The 16,540-nt window shown below is 48.2% G+C and overlaps 3 protein-coding genes and 1 non-coding gene across 9 annotated transcripts; 3 read left to right on the top strand and 1 right to left on the bottom strand.

The window, feature by feature from the left end:
• Window positions 1-6,775: 6,775 nt before the first annotated feature.
• Window positions 6,776-6,915, bottom strand: LOC112883677. The gene has a single exon (XR_003226931.1). It is a non-coding gene; the product is annotated as a small nucleolar RNA Z247 (small nucleolar RNA).
• Window positions 6,916-8,686: 1,771 nt separating this feature from the next.
• LOC112880644 (probable sodium/metabolite cotransporter BASS5, chloroplastic) lies at window positions 8,687-12,018 on the top strand. The gene is made up of 8 exons (XM_025945371.1): window positions 8,687-8,922; window positions 9,160-9,260; window positions 9,377-9,507; window positions 10,200-10,393; window positions 10,479-10,731; window positions 10,873-11,126; window positions 11,201-11,283; window positions 11,550-12,018. Exons 1-8 carry the CDS (start codon window positions 8,775-8,777, stop codon window positions 11,613-11,615), a joined length of 1,230 nt encoding a protein of 409 aa, XP_025801156.1. The 5' UTR covers window positions 8,687-8,774; the 3' UTR covers window positions 11,616-12,018.
• Window positions 12,019-12,329: 311 nt separating this feature from the next.
• LOC112880645 (ycf49-like protein) lies at window positions 12,330-14,515 on the top strand. 3 transcript variants are annotated; one of them, XM_025945374.1, is made up of 5 exons: window positions 12,330-12,677; window positions 12,787-12,865; window positions 13,121-13,189; window positions 13,525-13,667; window positions 14,307-14,443. In XM_025945374.1, exons 1-4 carry the CDS (start codon window positions 12,430-12,432, stop codon window positions 13,630-13,632), a joined length of 504 nt encoding a protein of 167 aa, XP_025801159.1. In that variant the 5' UTR covers window positions 12,330-12,429; the 3' UTR covers window positions 13,633-13,667; window positions 14,307-14,443. The 3 variants fall into 3 exon arrangements, with proteins under 3 accessions (XP_025801159.1, XP_025801158.1, XP_025801157.1); XM_025945373.1 differs by having other exon boundaries at window positions 12,332-12,677; window positions 14,379-14,515; XM_025945372.1 differs by lacking the exon at window positions 14,307-14,443 and having other exon boundaries at window positions 12,336-12,677; window positions 13,525-13,827.
• A 215-nt stretch (window positions 14,516-14,730) lies between these two features.
• LOC112880647 (protein LITTLE ZIPPER 1-like) lies at window positions 14,731-16,403 on the top strand. Of its 4 annotated transcripts, none has more exons than XM_025945378.1 (3): window positions 14,731-15,551; window positions 15,658-15,793; window positions 15,920-16,403. In XM_025945378.1, the coding sequence occupies exons 2-3, from the start codon at window positions 15,683-15,685 to the stop codon at window positions 16,136-16,138; spliced, it is 330 nt and encodes a 109-aa protein (XP_025801163.1). In that variant the 5' UTR covers window positions 14,731-15,551; window positions 15,658-15,682; the 3' UTR covers window positions 16,139-16,403. The 4 variants fall into 4 exon arrangements, with proteins under 4 accessions (XP_025801163.1, XP_025801162.1, XP_025801161.1 ...); XM_025945377.1 differs by having other exon boundaries at window positions 14,731-15,556; XM_025945376.1 differs by having other exon boundaries at window positions 14,731-15,561.
• The last annotated feature ends 137 nt before the right edge of the window (window positions 16,404-16,540 follow it).

The raw sequence follows: 16,540 nt of genomic DNA, 5'->3' as shown, positions 1-16,540 counted from the left end.
AGAGCGGTCGGGGTTTCGAGTACTTGTAGGTATGCTGCGAAAACCCTAGCGCGTGAGGGGGCACGTGACCCGGGGGGGGGGGGGTGCCGGTTCGCGCGCTGAGGTGGCCGTTGATATTTTTGACGGCCGCAGGCTCACGGCAGGGCCCGGACCCACAGGCTCAGGGAGCGGTTTCGTAGCGGCAACGTTTGGGTCCAGCGTGGAAAGCATGGACACGCTGGAGCCTGGACTGGGACCCCTCTCTGCTTGCGTGGTCGTCCTGGTGGATGCAAAAGACAGGTAGTTCTCCGCTGTGGCTCCAGACTCCGGTAGCAGATTGCAAATCTGTTTGCACAGCAATTGCTGACGAGCAGATGAATGCAAGATATCTTGGCCACTGCTATTCCTTTAACTTGTGTTCCATTTAATATTTATCCATCACACGTGATCATTAATATTGTACCACGTAATTGTATCTTGAAATCCATTAAAAAATTGTGGGAAATGAGACACAGAGTTTGCGTAAATCAATCCAGTTACTCTGATATTCAATCCAAATGACACATCAAATTTCTCCGATCCAAATGACACATCAAATATTTCTGATCTAGGAGACAGCTGAACATGATGCTTTTCTTATATACCTCCTCGGTTCCAAATTACAATTTATTTTTTAATACATAATTTCTACAATGTGTCTATAGACTAGATGCATATATGTATTTAGAAAAGTTAAAATGAATTGTAATTTATGATGGGTACATCTGATTTGTTCAAAATTTACGTGGACATAAAACTCTTGGAAATTCAGCCAGCAACAATCTTCTACTCTTCTCTTCTCTGACCAGTAAAGCGCGCGCGCACGCAGCGGCTGGCCAGGGGTTTTCGGGAATTGGGGGTGGTGGCGGGGCAGGCAGCGGGTACAAAAGCGGAGCAAGCGAAGGCAACAACAACGAGAAAACCCCATCTCGTCTTCATCTTCCACCTCCAAACCCTCCGATCCACGAGCCCTAGCTAGCCGCGAGCTCGGTTTGGAGTAGCATAGGGTGCGGACGGCGGGCCTGATGGATGACGACGACTTGGACTGCGGGGACTGCGCCGTCGTGTGCTGCTGCGCCAACTCCCACCACTCCCACTCCGGCTCCGGCTCCGGCGGCTCGGCCGCCGTGTTCTGCTGCTGCCTCCTCCTCGCCGCGCTCGCCCTCGTCGCACTGCTCGTCGTCGCGTACGCCTTCATCGTCCCCGTCCGCTTCACCGTCGACGACGCCGCCCTCGGCCGCCTCGCCCTCGCCGCGCCCGCGCCCTCCAGCTGCATCAACGGCACCTGCGCCCGCACCGGCACCGCCATCTCCTACGACCTCTCCGTCGGCGTCGCGCTTCACAACCACAACTGGGCGATGGCCGTCTGGCGCCGCGGCACCCTCGACGCCGAGCTCCGCTTCCGCGGCCGCACGTTCGCGCGCGCCCGCCTGGCCGGCGCGGCGCGGGACAGGATCCGCGCGCTGAGGATGGAGGTCTACCGCCTGGCCGCGGCGGCCGAGAGCGCGCCCGTGGCGCTCGGGCCCGGCGCGGCGGCCGAGCTCGCCAGGCAGAGCGCGGCGGGCGTCTTCGAGCTGGAGCTCGTCGTCTTCGGGGAGGTCAAGTACGAGGCCCACACCCGCCGCCGCGCCATCAGGGTCACCTGCCCGCTCAGGCTCTCGCCGTCCACCGCGACGGCGCCGGCCGCGTTCGCGAGGGTCAAGTGCGCGTAGGCGCCGCGCCGCACGCATACACCTCGACGCCACCGCCACGAACAACCACGGCCAGCGAGGGCGTCTACTAACTGCTAGCGAGTAGGATGCTGCTGAGGGATCGAACAAGTATGAACTGCTTCACTCCCATGGACTGCTTGTGATTTTCCCGTCCTCTGTGGGGAATGTTCATCGTTGATCAGGGCCGGGACTAGTAGTGATCCGCTTTGTGTTCCTGCCAGTTAAGTGCTCGTTTGCATATATCGTATGGTAGTTGTTTCTGCCTTGTGGCCAGCTCTTCACCGTATTAGTGGTGTTTGTCGATTTGCTGGATACAAAGATGTGCGAATGCTTCATCAACTAGCAGTAAATCTCCTTTAATTTGTGTTTCCTGCATGTGCTCGTTTGCATCGTGTGATAATTGTCTCTGCCTTGTAGCCATCGCTCCTCACCAAGTCACCATAATTTCCCGGATTGTCGGTTTTTTTACCGTCTGTTTTAATGCAAAGACGTGCGAATGTGCGATCTTCACGTGTGCCTGCGCAAGAAAAAGTTTGCGAAACCACCCGCCTAGGGCAACAACCATTTGTTTTACCGTGACATAGTAGTTAGTATCTGGATTATGCACCGAACATTTTTCTTGCGATTGTGCTGAACCTTGACTAAAAGTCATTTGACTGTATATAGGTCCTCACTTTAGAAAAAGAAAAACGTCAAAAAGTTCTCCGGTAAATTACTTTCGCACAGCAGGCAGTTGCCGAATTAATGCTCCCTTCTGTTCGCTGCACGAAAAGGGTGGTGCAAGATAGAAAGGCGATGCTTACTAGTTCAGGCAATGCTGCTGCGGGCTGCCCATCGATCACTGGCTCGAAATAGGTAGCCGGCCGGCCATCGCGTGGCCGCGGCCAGCCCAGCAATGTCTTTTTTTTTCTTCTTTTTTTACCTTTTCCTCTTCGCTCCGGCCATGCAAGGAGGAAAAGGACTCTCATGTGAAGCGGCAGTGGCTTGGTCAGACTACACGTCTGCTTTATTTCCTTCATGCCTGCGAGGTTTTCACGGTGGTGGACGGCGTGTGTATCCGTGCAAAGCGTCACGCCACCTTCCATCCTTCCTACTCATCACGCTTCTATATATGGTACTCAGCGTTTTTTTTTTATCCACATGATTTGATACTTGGGGCTATTTCCGTTCGCCGAACTATTCATTGCTACGCCGAACTGGCGTGCGTCATCTTGCTCTTAGCACGTTAATGGTGGTCGAAACCGAAATTCTCAAATCAACTAACCAAAGCCTGGGCTGCAACTCGGCACTTTCTCATCACCGGTCCACGCACCCTAATGAAGCAAAAATTTTGTGGAAAATAAAATATAAAATCCGGCTATTTGTTTTTCCTTTACCACGTTTCTCAGTTAAAAAAAGTTTGCACCTTGGGTGTGTGCACTGTGATTCCTGTAAGTTGGAAGGAAGGCGATGCCTCAACCAGGGCCGCCGTAGTTTGTTTATATAATACATGTGAAGATACATATTGAGTACAATAGGCGGTAACCGAACCAGCCTAGGAACCAGGAACAAAGTCACGAACAAAATGATAGTCAACTTCAACATGCTTCATTCGACGATGAAAAATCGGATTTGCAGTGAGATAGGTGGCACCAAGACTGTCACACCAAAGAGTGGGCGGCCTAGGTAGAGTAATACCAAGTTCTCGAAGCAATACTTGAAGCCAAATTAACTCTGCAGTAGCATTAGCAATCTCCTTGTACTCAGCCTCTGTGCTAGACCGAGATACAGTAGGATGTTTTCGAGAGCCCCAGGATATAAGATTTTCTCCAAAAAAGATAGTGAAGCCACCAGTACTCCGGCGATCATCCGGATTCCCCGCCCAATCAGCATCTGAAAACGCACTTAAGAGGGGCGCTGAAGTTTTTGTGATAGAAAGACCCATGCCAGTTGTTCCACGAAGATACCTAAGTATTCTTTTGACCGCCGCCCAATGAGCAGTAGTCGGCGCAGACATGAATTGGCATACACGGTTTACCGAGAATGATATGTCCGGCCTGGTAAATGATAGATATTGCAATGTGCCAACAACACTTCTATACTTAGTTGCGTCTTCTGGAGAGAGTGGGTCACCATCTCTTAGAGATAACTTGTCAGCAGGGAGCATGGGTGTTGATACCGGCTTGGACGTCTCCATATTAGTGCGCATTAGAAGGTCTTGTATATACTTGCGTTGAGTCAACAATAGACCCGTGGATGATTGATGAACCTCTATACCAAGGAAATAGTTGAGATTGCCCAAGTCCTTGACTGCAAAAATGCTTGATAGCTGCTGCAGTAACCGATCAGTGGCTGCTGATGAAGAGCTTACTATGATGATATCATCCACATAGATTAAGATATAAATATGAATGCCCTTCTGATTCAATATAAAAAGGGAAACATCTGCTTTGGACGCTTGAAAACCAAGCTCAAGAAGTGCGCCACTTAAGCAAGCAAACCATGCCCGGGGAGCTTGTTTAAGGCCATACAACGCCTTGTCAAGCTTACAGATGAAATGAGGCCGAGCTGAGTCCTCAAACCCCGGAGGCTGCTTCATATAGACATCCTCTTCAAGAATCCCATGCAAAAAAGCATTTTGAATGTCAATCTGTCGAAGACACCAATTGTTGGAGACAGCAAGAGATAGCAATAAACGAATAGTAGTTGGTTTGACCACCGGACTGAACGTGTCATCATAATCAACTCCATACTGCTGTTTAAAACCTTTGGCCACCAGTCGAGCTTTGTATCTATCAATAGTTCCATCAGCTTTATGCTTCAACCTGAACACCCATTTGGAATCGATGATGTTGAGACCATCTTGAGGAGGGATTAGATGCCATGTTTCATTCTTAATCAGTGCATCAAACTCATCGTGCATAGCCTGTCTCCAGAGTGGATGCTTCATAGCGAGAACATGAGATGTAGGTTCAGATGGAGAAACCCGAGAAACCGAGTAAGTAACTGTACAATCTGTGCGCCTTTTTGGTTGCCTGATATTGTGCTTAAGCCTAGTCCCGTACGGATGCACGGAAGCCTCGGATAAATCAGCAGGAGCAGCTGCTGTAGAGAGACCCACATAATCTTCATCTGAATCAGAGGAAACCAAATGATCAGACTGCAGCTGCGGCAGAGATTCAGAGGTCGATTCTTCCGCGGTCGCAGGCGCGACCGGCTGGGTGGGTGTGCCAGTGTCCCCTGCATGTGGTACAGCGGGCGACCCGGCGGTTGGGGCCGATGCAGGTACATCTGGCGCTGGACCTGAGGACGGGACGCCGAAGGTGGTAGTTGCGCAGGGCGACGATCCCGGGGCGGATGTCGGCGCAGAACTGGTATGCTCCGAAATCTCTGTGGCAAGATAATCTGCACAAGACAAATTAGCAGGAAGCAAATTCTGCAACCGGTTAATATCCTCGTTAATACTGTTATCGCCCTCTGGTTGATCAAAGTTTGATGAAGGGTGGGAAAAAGGAAAAACGGCCTCATCGAAGATGACATCACGCGAGATGTAGACACGACCGGTTTCTTTATCAAGACATTTGTACCCTTTATGATTGGAGCTATACCCAAGAAAAACACAGGGTTTTGAACGAAATTCGAGTTTGTTCTTGTTGTAGGGACGAAGATGAGGCCAGCATGCGCACCCAAAGATGCGCAACATAGAATAATTGGGTGGGGTTTTAAAGAGGCGCTCAAGAGGTGACAGATTATCAAGAACACGAGTAGGAAGCCTGTTTATAAGATAAGTGGCAGTCATAAAAGCTTCATCCCAGAATTTTATTGGCATTTTAGAGTGTGCTAGTAAGGTAAGACCGGTCTCGACAATATGACGATGTTTTCTTTCGGCTGAACCATTCTGTTGGTGGGTGTGAGGGCAAGAGATGCGATGTGCTATGCCTAAGGACTTAAAAAAGGTGTTATGAAGCTTTTGATATTCGCCCCCCCAGTCAGACTGCACACATTTAATTTTAGTATCAAGGAGGCGTTCTACATGATTTTTAAACTGAACAAAAATGCGCTGAACATCAGTCCTATCAACCATGAGATAGATCCATGTGAATTTTGTGAAATCATCAATAAAACTAATATAATAGCGAAAACCACCAACAGAAGGTGGAGCTGGACCCCAGACATCAGAATGTATAAGCTCAAGAGGCATGGTAGTATGATGAATTGAAATATTATAAGGTAACTGGTGACTCTTGCCTAACTGACAGGCATTACAAACTGATGACAAGGTAGACTCCTTGGAACAAGGTAAATTATTAAGACGAAGAATAGACCTAACAACTTGCGGGGATGGATGACCAAAGCGTGCATGCCACTGATCTGGCTGCACGGAAGAAGACACAAAAGCTTGTCGTAGAGACGCAGCATTAGATGGCTTAATAGGGTAGAGGCCGGATTCACACTTTCCTTCAAGAAGAAGCTGCCTGGTGGCCCGATCCTTGATAAAATAAGACCAAGGATGAAATTCAAAAAACACATTATTGTCACGAGATAATTTATGAACTGATAAGAGATGCTTAGATATATTTGGAACATGAAGAACATTGTTGAGAGCCAGAGGTCGAGTATCAGTATGAAGAGAACAAGAACCAGTATGCAAAATACGCAAACCTGCTCCATTGCCCACTTGGACCGTGTCGCCACCGGTGTACTTCTCTCGTAGGGTAAGACGATCCAAATCACTGGTGATATGGTCCGTAGCACCAGTATCATTATACCAGTTTGGATCCAAGTTGTAGGAGTTCGTCGCCGCAACAGCTGCAGATGGTTGTTCTTCATTGTATGATTCATCCATCCGGTACCAGCACCGAACAGCCGTGTGGCCCTCTTTGCCACAGATTTGGCATTTGGGACGAGGGCGCGAAGGGCCGGCGCCACGACCAGCCGGCGGCGCACCACGCCCACGGCCGCGACCTCGGCCACGACCGCGGTTGCCAGGCGCGCCACTGCGACCAGCGACATGAGCCGACGTTCCAACTTGATGGCGAACTTCCGAGAGATGCTTCTGCTGGCGCGCTTCATACGATAACAGATGAGCATAGACGTCATCTAATGACAACGCCTCGCTTCGTGTGGTCATGGACGTGACAAACGGATCATAGTCCGCGCCCAGACCAGCCAGCAGGTACGCAATGATCTCGTCATCGCGAAGAGGTGCGTCGGCCGCAGCAAGTTCAGCTGCGAGACTCTTGATTCTGCTGAAGTAGTCCGCAGCAGATTGATCCTTCTTGGTGGCGGTAGCAAGATCCACACGGATTTGAACGATCCGTGCGCGTGAGGCCGACGCGAATTGCCGTTGCAGGATGTCCCAAACTTCCTTAGCCGAGGTCGCTGATGTTACATCGCCCAGCACGGCCTCGGACATGGAGGACAGCAAGCCGCTCAGAACTTGCTGATCTTGATCATACCAGCGGGCGTACTCTAGGTTGGGAACAAGCGCGGCATCAGGAGCAGTAGACGCCGGAACCAAGATTGACGGCGGTGGTGTCGAGCCATCAACATAGCCCATGAGTTTCATGCTTCGTAGGAAGGGAAGAAGCTGGGCACGCCACAATAGGTAGTTTTTCTTTGTGAGCCGGATAGTAACGGCATGATGAATTGGGATAGTAGGAGCAGAGAAGGTGGTGACAGACATGATCGCCGGAAAAAAAAAACCTTGGCTGTGATACCATGTAAGTTGGAAGGAAGGCGATGCCTCAACCAGGACCGCCGTAGTTTGTTTATATAATACATGTGAAGATACATATTGAGTACAATAGGCGGTAACCGAACCAGCCTAGGAACCAGGAACAAAGTCCTTGGTGATTACGCAAGGAACCAGGAACAAATAAGATTTATTCTTATCTCTTTACTATTCTTATCTCTTTATCTCTAATAATTCCCACTCGCCCTCTTGTGTTTTGTTTCTGCCGTTGACTGCTATATAGGCCGAAACTTGTTCTGTCATTTGATCATGTTGCAGTGTCTGGCCCAACTTCCGTTATCGGGTGGGACTATGGGAGGGGACGAAAAGCGGCCGATCTAGTTGAGCTACAACGCCGATTCGACTGCAAACAAGATGACTATTTCATCTCTTTTTTCTTTGTGAAGAAAAAATGGAGCTGCATATGACGTGTAACGTTATGGTTAGATGAAAAAGTGATTGGTAAATGAAACAAAACTAGCCGGTTCCTAAATACAATTCCAAAAGAAAATGTAGCATAGAGCAGATGGATTTGTGTGCGCGCGCGCGTGTTGAATCAAATGTGGTCCGGTAAATCTAATGGCTGGCCAGCCGCCGCCGCCGCAGCAATAATAATAATAATAATAATAATAATAATAATAATAATAATAATAATAATAATAATAATAATAATAATAATAATGGCAACGATGATAATAGTTGATACAACGTTTTTAAAATATTGTCATGACAGATCCAACTGTCCATTTTCACGTAGCCAACGAAACATTTGCTAATCTTGCAGACGTATTTCATTGCTTGCTTTCTGAAACGTCCTACATTTATAAAGGGGAGAAGAGAGACACTGACGAGATTTTTTAACCTTTGAACATTTCCATTGACTGATCCCGAGGAGTAGTACAAAAAAAAATCCGGATATTCATTTCCGTTTCTCTTGCACTACGATTTATATGAGATCATGTTAGAGATCGCACACGCAAATTAGTTTTGTATTCCACCTTTGATCTTCACGACTTCAACCGAAGTTTTCCGTGCACTCGTACACAGATGGCTACTCGTTAGTCGTTACTCCACGGCAATGGACGCCGGGTAGAATGGTCCTAGAGGGTTGCTAAACAATTAGCCAGATGACACCAAATCAGAAGGTGCTAACCCCGTTGTATAGTCTCCCAACCAATCTTTTTCACTCCGTCCTTGTCCAAACTCCAAAGCTCCCAACAAATCTCTCTCACACCACGTCACGCGAAGAACTCACAAATCACAAGCAGACGCTCAAACTCTCGTCTCCTTTCCTCAGGTGCTGCTCCAGTGCCCCACCCACTCGCGGTCAAATGCCCCCCGCCGGGGCCGGCGCAGCCGTCCTGAGGCGGCCCTACCTCGCCGGCGTCCACTTGTTGGCCGGCCGCCGGCAGGCGGGGGTGGACCGCGTCTCGATGCTTCCTCCGGTGACCCCGCCGCTGCCGCCGCTCGTCTCATGGCGTAGGTGCTCGACTCTGATCTGAAACCTCCCCGAACTCTGTGTCAGTACTTACCTTGTGAATCGGTGGCGCGCTGAGTTCTTTTCCTAATTGATCGGCGATATCTGACGTTGTCTCAAGAGAAAAGAGCTTGGTTTTTGGGGTTCAATAATCAATATCTAATCTTTCGACCATAAGTTTTGCTATGCCTCGATAGAAAATATGTGATGCAATCTTTCTGTTTCTTCTGAAAAAGCAGAGCAGGGATCTGGAGTGGTTGCTAGGAGGCGCCTCTGGGCGAATGCGAGTGGTTCCTTCGAGCAGAATAACACTTGGGAGGACGCGGTATTGCCTTCACAGGTGCCGTTCTGATGCAATTTCTTTATGCCACAGCTAGTGGGCTTTTATACTCAATCAGTATTGGTTATTGGATGGTCACTAAGTATTTGCTTCGCACTTTGGATTAAATTTTCCAGGTAGTGGAGGAGAGTAAAGTAGATTTCCTGAAGATCCTGAAGAGTGCCAACACCGTTATTCCCCATATAGTGCTGGGGAGCACAATTCTGGCTCTGGTGTACCCGCCTTCTTTTACATGGTTCACAACCAGGTCTGTCTTGCAATGTTTTTGCTGCTTAGTTCAAATTCGGTTATTCAACTGGGTAGCATGTCATATATGTTGTTGGATCAACAGTCAGCTACACTTTCAGCAGTATACGAAATGGTACACATCCCTGTTTGGCTGCCTTTGGACTCGTACCCTCTAAGACCATTCAGTTACTGAAGTCTTCTGAGTTCTAAACTGTTCTTTCAGTCCCATAAGTTCAGAAGTGTGCTTATAATTGGTTCCTCAAAAGCCATTAAAATTTAGTGTTGAATCCGTACTAATCGCCATCTTTCCATTCCTGATATGATGAATGTTTGCTGATTAGGCCTTTGGACTATAGGAATCCTAATGGCCACTGGCGGACCTCTGTAGAGGCCAAACGGGGTAGTGGCCCCCCCTTGGCCAGGAAAATTTCTTTAATATATAGTATATTAGCACAGCTGTACATGGTAAATTAGCTAAGTTGGCACTAATTGGCCCCTCCTTGCATATAGTTCATGTTCCGCCACTGCTAATGGCTCATATTCGCTGATAAGTTTCCTTTTCCTTGTAACGATTAATCATGAAGGAATTACCGTATAGGCAGGCTTGTTTGTACGCAATTAGATAGTTTCATGTTTGTGTCAGTAGCACAATGTTCTAAATTTCCACTGGCTATTCACATTTGCAGTGTGTCTGTGTCAATAATTTTGCAGGTATTATGCACCAGCTTTGGGATTCTTGATGTTTGCTGTTGGTGTGAACTCAAGCGTCGAGGATTTTGTCGAAGCAATAAAAAGGCCAGATGCTATTGCTGCCGGTTATATTGGACAGTTCATCATCAAGCCTTTGTTTGGATTCCTTTTTGGCACTCTTGCAGTAACAGTTCTTAATCTTCCAACTGCTCTAGGTAAGAAATTGAGACCTTTCATTTCATATGCTTTATAAGGAATATCGAAGAGTATTGGTGAGTTCTGACATGAACCTGTATCTAGGTGCTGGTATCATGTTAGTTTCATGTGTGAGCGGAGCACAGCTTTCAAACTATGCAACTTTCCTGACAGATCCACATATGGCCCCTCTCAGCATTGTTATGACATCATTGTCAACAGCTACTGCAGTTTTTGTCACCCCAACATTATCCTACTTTCTTATTGGCCAGAAATTACCTGTAGACGTCAAAGGGATGATGTCCAGCATTGTTCAAATAGTTGTTGCTCCAATTGCAGCTGGATTGCTCCTGAATAGGTATTACCTTCATTGCTCTGAAGTACAGGGGACAGCTGTGCTAGATTGGATAGTTGTCTTGCTATATTTCTGGCTTTTGGCTCCCACTTTGACTAATTTCTATTTTCAGTGTTTAAATTCATGCTTCTTGATATTGTGCAGATTCCTTCCAAAGCTCTGTGCAGCTATTCAGCCATTTCTGCCTCCGTTGTCAGTATTCGTCACTGCTTTGTGTGTTGGTTCACCGTTGGCTATAAATATTAGGGCTGTTTTGTCTCCATTTGGATTATCCATTGTGCTGCTCCTTTTCGCGTTCCATACCTCATCTTTTGTAGCTGGTTATCATCTTGCTGGTACTTGGTTTCACAAGTCAGACGATGTGAAGGCACTACAAAGAACAATATCTTTTGAGACAGGTGATGTGCTCTCCTGTTACATGAGGATAAGTTCTTTCTAATTTGTTTTGTTGTCTCACCAGTATCTCTTGCAGGAATGCAAAGTAGCCTTCTTGCTCTTGCTTTAGCAAACAGGTTCTTCCCAGATCCACTAGTGGGTGTGCCTCCAGCCATATCGGTATGTGAACTTTTCCCCATCCACTAGCGGTTGTGCCTCTTGCAGATTTCTCTCTTCCTAATGGCACTTTTCCTGACATTAATCCAGAGGATAGCTATGAACTCATCATATACAGTTCCACGGAATTAACATCTGTCCAACAAATAAAAAACTTGAACTTTGACCTGGACAATTTAGATGATACTTTTCCTTTGGACCTCTAATTCAACATAACTTATGTAAATATATTACCATAATAGCATTGTTGACTTGATTCATGACTGTAGGTTGTGTTGATGTCCTTACTGGGCTTTGCTCTCGTGATGGTATGGTCCAAGAAAATGAAAATGTAGCAAGCCATGAACTGAATCAACTCAGCCTTGTATTCAGACATCGCCATAGCCCTTATCAAAAATTTCAGGCAGGCTAACTTGAGCCAGGAAGACACTCTGGGCCAATGTTCATCGGAGGTCAGGATTGATTCCAAATGATCATCATGGCACAGGATCCAGCTCACCCTTTTTTTTTCTCCTTTCCATACTCATACCTGATATTGGTTCTGTCGAACCAAAGATCTCTAAGTGTTCCAGGATTGCAAAAAACGTATGTGAAAGATTCTCTGTAACTCTTTGTGGGATGGGATGGGATACCTCTTCGAGAAGAAACAAATGGCCTTGCTCTTGAGTCTTGAGTCTTGACTCTCTGGTGGTTGACTAGTTTTCCTGAATTCATCAGCTGCTGCCGTTTCTGTTCTTATTTATCTGGAGTTTTCATGGTTGAAATTTAAAAATCATGTAGCGCTTCTTACTTCTCGCCATCCGAGCTCGCTAGCAGGTAAGTTGATTCCTCTCTAAATTATCGTCGAATTTTACGTGTTTTTTTAACCTGCGCCCAAATGGCTCTGCCCACTAGAGATGAAGTTCAAATTTTCACTATGTCATTCGGCGGGTTGGTCCCAACTTGGTAGTGCCGTTTATACACATGGCCACCTGTTTTTTTAATAAAAAATACACATGGTCGGTTGTACTGTACTCGACGAGTGACCGTACACATACGGATACGGACGTAGACAGACAAGCGGGCCCGCCCGGCGAGTAATCCTCAGCGACTCGCGGGGCTCGGGTTCTGTGGACACCAACCTCCCGCAGCCCCGGCCCGTCCCGTCTCATGGCGTCCCTCCGGCTCGTGGCGGCGCTAGCGCCCTCTCCTCCTCGTCGTCCTCCGCCGCCACGTCGACGTGAGCCGCGGAGACCGCCGCCCTCCGCGGTCCGCCTGACGAGCGGCGTGGCCCTGGCGACCGCTGCTGCTGCCGTGGCCGCGGCCGCCTCGCCACCGGCGCTCGCCGCGCTGTCAGAGCCGGCGAACGCGCTCTCGCTGCCCACCTGGGCCGTCCACGTCTCCAGCGTCGCCGAGTGGTACCGCCTCTGTCTCTGCCTCTGCCGCTAGGACGCTACGCCCAAGCGATTGCTTCCGCGCCTGCGGCTCTGCGAGGACTAAATCTCGGAGGGGGGATTTGCGTTGCAGGGTGACGGCGATGTGGCTGGTTTGGGACTACGGGGAGAGGACGGGGATCAAGGGCTGGAAGGGCCTCTCTTGGGGGATGGTGAGTGTTCAATTTCGATGAAGACCCCATCCTCGCTAAGATGTCGTTATCTGAAGAAATTTGTGGCCGTTTCAGTATCTAATGTGTGTAGCACAAGAGGATTCATATGCATTAAGATTCTGGGGCTCGAATGGTTCGCTTCAGAGTTTTTATTTTTACTCGGCAGAAGAAACATGAGTCTGTTCTGTTTGCAAACAATCCTGCTCGGAGCTTCCCAGTGTTGTTGACTAACAAATTTGCGTTTCTGTCCAATAGGTGCCACTTCTTGGTGGAGCGATGTGCGCCTGCACATGGCATTTCTTCTACAATTCAGAGTCTCTTGAAGTAAGATATTTTGCTGAAGCCGAAAATTAATGTTTCATTATATTTTTTGCTGATATGATTAGCACTTATCGGTCCCAATTTTTGTAATTGTTCTCCATTGTGCAATGCCATTGTGTGCCTGGCCTACCCTGACATGAAATTTAGATTATTATTAGGTGCCTGGGCCTTATGCGTTATTAGTTTTCCTAACAGAATTATAAGATCTGGAGCCCTTTATTGTTTTCATGAAAATAGACAAAAGCATAATCCAGTCCAAGTATTATTCCAAACGGTTCTGCTCTTATTGTTTGCCTTTGTGATTGTGACAATGCAATGTTTTTCTTTCTTGATCCTAGGTCCTTGTAGCTCTCCAAGGTGCTCTGACGGTGATCGGTAACTTAACAATGTGTATTGCTGCATACCGCATCTTCAAAGCATCCCAGGAAGGCTCTAAAACTTCATAGGCTGGAAGATTTTATGTTATAACTGGTTTCACAAGGTAAATGAGTGGTATGCTCGTGCTTTTTGCTGACACGCATGAGTATGGAGGATTATTTGGTCTCACCTTCTGAAAAATGATTACGGCCAAGCTTAATAACATGGAAGTGCACCTATCCTGTAAATGCCTATGAAAATTACCAAGAAATTCAGTTCGGTTACCTGACTTAGATAAACATCACTTGATAAAAAGCATTGTCCTTCGGTATGCAACAGTTTCGAGCACTGAATGTTAGCATCATCTCCTCCAGTGCAAGCTCTGTTGTTGCAAGCTTCATCCCTCTCATGACCATCAACCAATCCGGCCAAAAAAGCATCAAAGTTCCTGTCCTTAATCTTGAGGGGCCACTCCACCAGTACAAGCTTTGTTGTTGCAAGCTTCATCTGTTGTCGCAACAGTTTCGAGCACCGAATGTTAGTACCATGGCCATGAACCAACCCTGCCAAGAGAGCATCAAAGTACCTGTCCTTCCTCTCGAGGTGCCCTTGGCATGTGGCCTCATAATGCTAACCCTGGACCAAGATGACCGTCGCTGTTGCCGGACGAGGATCGAACGTGTATATGTGTATGTATGTGTTCAAGGATCATGGCACATCTACCTAATATAATCCATGATTCACATGCACATTGGTGAACCAGGTTTACGCGGGGGCCAGCGTCAATGGTGAAAGTTGCAGCAATGATGGATTGTGCCTCTGTCAATGTGTGCAGGGAGGTCAAGCGTCGGAATGAAACCTCCACTCAGGGAAGATATGGATCGAATGAGTGGGCGCAGGACCCGGAAGCGCGGACACGCGTCGCGCATCAGGAGCGTCTGCGACGGCATCCGACGCCACAGATCAGGAGCACAGGTGCCGCTGATCTTGAGGTGTCGAGTGCAAATTCTTGTGTACCTTGTGTGGGTAATGAGTGCAACTTTTGGCCAAAGCTGGAGGCATGGCCCAAAGTGTCTTCCCGGTTCCAAGTTTTTCTCGAGAGATTCTCGCTCCCATGATGGTCTGTGACGGGGATGACTGGCTGCTGCTCGGTGACCTGTTGGCGTCGTGTGGTTTCTGTGAGTGAAAATGGCGTGCAGTGAAGGGCGTCTCTCGTGGAGACTTGGCCTCCCATGTTGGCAGAAACTGTGGTGAAGGATCGATCGCTCTCTGGCCTGCAGCGGCAGATCACAGAGATTCTAATGGAATTCCCAGTTGGTTGTGTTGTGTTGGGACAGTGCGGCGAGAGTTCTGAATCCAGACGGCTGGCAGGTAGCATGTTTGCAGAGAGGGGAGGAGGTAAAAAAGGCGTCGAGGCATCATTCTGGCGAAGAAACTGCACGAGCAAAAAGATTGAGATGCTCGAAAGCGAATTTGACCTGCTCGTGCCTTGCTCCTGCACCATCGAGTACCGAGAAAACTCCAAAGCTTCATCATGCAACGCAAGCGCCGGGACCAAGTAACCAATAATGCATGTGGCCATTTGCCTTGACGTACATCAAGGTGTTTTTTTACCAATAAGAGTTCTTACAGACTACGGAGCGAGCACAAAGAAAGTGCTGTTATCCAGCCAGTTTTAAACTTGGGGTGTTCGTACTGAGCCCAAATGATTCCCTTTATTTGTAATCTTGTGCTCTCAAGCCTCCTCCTGTCAAAAAGATCGTGCTGTCTCATCGGCGATCGATACTCCCTCATGAATTTCTCCACGCCCTTCTCCTTCTTTTTCTGAAGAAATATGCCACTAAATGATTAGCGATCGGAAGATCCATTGGCCCATGCCGTGCCATAAGTCCATGCTCCATGATGGAGGAGCTGCCTCATCTCTCTCGGCTCACATGCGTCATGTCAATGTGAGCATGCGCCACCAAACAAAAACCTAAAGCCACCACCACCAAAGCCTTGAGACGAGGTGAGGTGAGGTGAGATGAGATGGGATCCATCTTTATATATAGCCTTAAAGCTCTCGGAACACTTCATCTGCAAGTCACTGAGTTTCACGGAATCTATCTATCTAGGAGCAAGCACACAGCATCCGGCAACATGTGCTCCGGGTCCTGGAGCACCAAGAGATGCCCATCCCTTGTCGTCTTCAATCTCAAGCGGCGGCAGCAGCAGACGAAGCCCCATGTCTTGGTTGCTATCAGGAGGAGGTAATTAATGTGCTCTGCTCATGCTTCTCAAGCTTCATCTGTTCAATACTTCAATCTGTAGCAGCAGTACTAGTTTTTTTTATGCGTTCTTAGATCCCTCATGATGTTGTTGCTGGCCCACGTGCACAGGTTGAGGCTGAGGAGGTCGAGAGCCGGAGTAGAGGCCATGGAGATGGTGAACCTGAAGCTCTACCTGGAGAACCGGTGCATCATCGCCGAGAACGAGAGGCTCAAGGAGAAGGCCAGCGCGCTCCGCCGCGAGAACCTCGCCCTGCGCCAGAACCTGTCCAAGACGGCGGCCGAGGCCAAGCTGCCGGCGGCAGGAGCGGGAGCAGGAGCTGCGTGAGGCTGCTTCCTCTGGCTGCTGAGCTTGGACTAGCTAGCTAGCTTGCGTTCCCACTGCGTTGGTGCTTGTCCTAGTTTGTGTAGAATCCTAGATGTCTATCCGGGCGCCATGTCTGTGCTCATAAATCACCAGGGTTTTGGAGCTCTCTTGGGTGCTCTGTGCCTCGATGTTTGTACATCACAAGTGCAGGGATTAACTAGATTTTGTTTGCAACTGGCTCTTTGGATGAACAGAGCAAGGAAATAAAAGGCAGCTTCGATCAAAAGAAAAACAAGGTCAAATTAAACTTTCTTTTGCTGGAGTGGAAACTGAGATCCAAAGATTGTTAATCAGCTTTGATTTGCTAAGAATGAACTCAGCCGCAACATTGAGTTGGATCAGGAACAAATCTTTCCTGACTTT

This window comes from Panicum hallii, chromosome 2 (assembly GCF_002211085.1).
Source record: "Panicum hallii strain FIL2 chromosome 2, PHallii_v3.1, whole genome shotgun sequence".
NCBI classification, from domain to species: Eukaryota; Viridiplantae; Streptophyta; class Magnoliopsida; order Poales; family Poaceae; genus Panicum; species Panicum hallii.
The sequence above is the reverse complement of the archived record's forward strand: the minus strand, read 5'-3'. Positions and strand labels throughout refer to the sequence as shown.

What these genes read in the sequence shown, in the direction of transcription:
- LOC112880644 (XM_025945371.1), top strand. Translation starts at nt 8,775, where the DNA reads ATGCCCCCCGCCGGGGCCGGCGCAGCCGTCCTGAGGCGGCCCTACCTC. An exon ending in AACAATATCTTTTGAGACAG is followed by an intron (nt 11,127 to 11,200) that starts GTGATGTGCTCT and finishes TATCTCTTGCAG; the next exon opens with GAATGCAAAGTAGCCTTCTT. An exon ending in GTGTGCCTCCAGCCATATCG is followed by an intron (nt 11,284 to 11,549) that starts GTATGTGAACTT and finishes TCATGACTGTAG; the next exon opens with GTTGTGTTGATGTCCTTACT.
- LOC112880645 (XM_025945373.1), top strand. Translation starts at nt 12,430, where the DNA reads ATGGCGTCCCTCCGGCTCGTGGCGGCGCTAGCGCCCTCTCCTCCTCGT. An exon ending in AGGGCCTCTCTTGGGGGATG is followed by an intron (nt 12,866 to 13,120) that starts GTGAGTGTTCAA and finishes TCTGTCCAATAG; the next exon opens with GTGCCACTTCTTGGTGGAGC. An exon ending in ACAATTCAGAGTCTCTTGAA is followed by an intron (nt 13,190 to 13,524) that starts GTAAGATATTTT and finishes TCTTGATCCTAG; the next exon opens with GTCCTTGTAGCTCTCCAAGG.
- LOC112880647 (XM_025945375.1), top strand. Translation starts at nt 15,572, where the DNA reads ATGGGATCCATCTTTATATATAGCCTTAAAGCTCTCGGAACACTTCAT. An exon ending in TTGGTTGCTATCAGGAGGAG is followed by an intron (nt 15,793 to 15,921) that starts GTAATTAATGTG and finishes CCACGTGCACAG; the next exon opens with GTTGAGGCTGAGGAGGTCGA.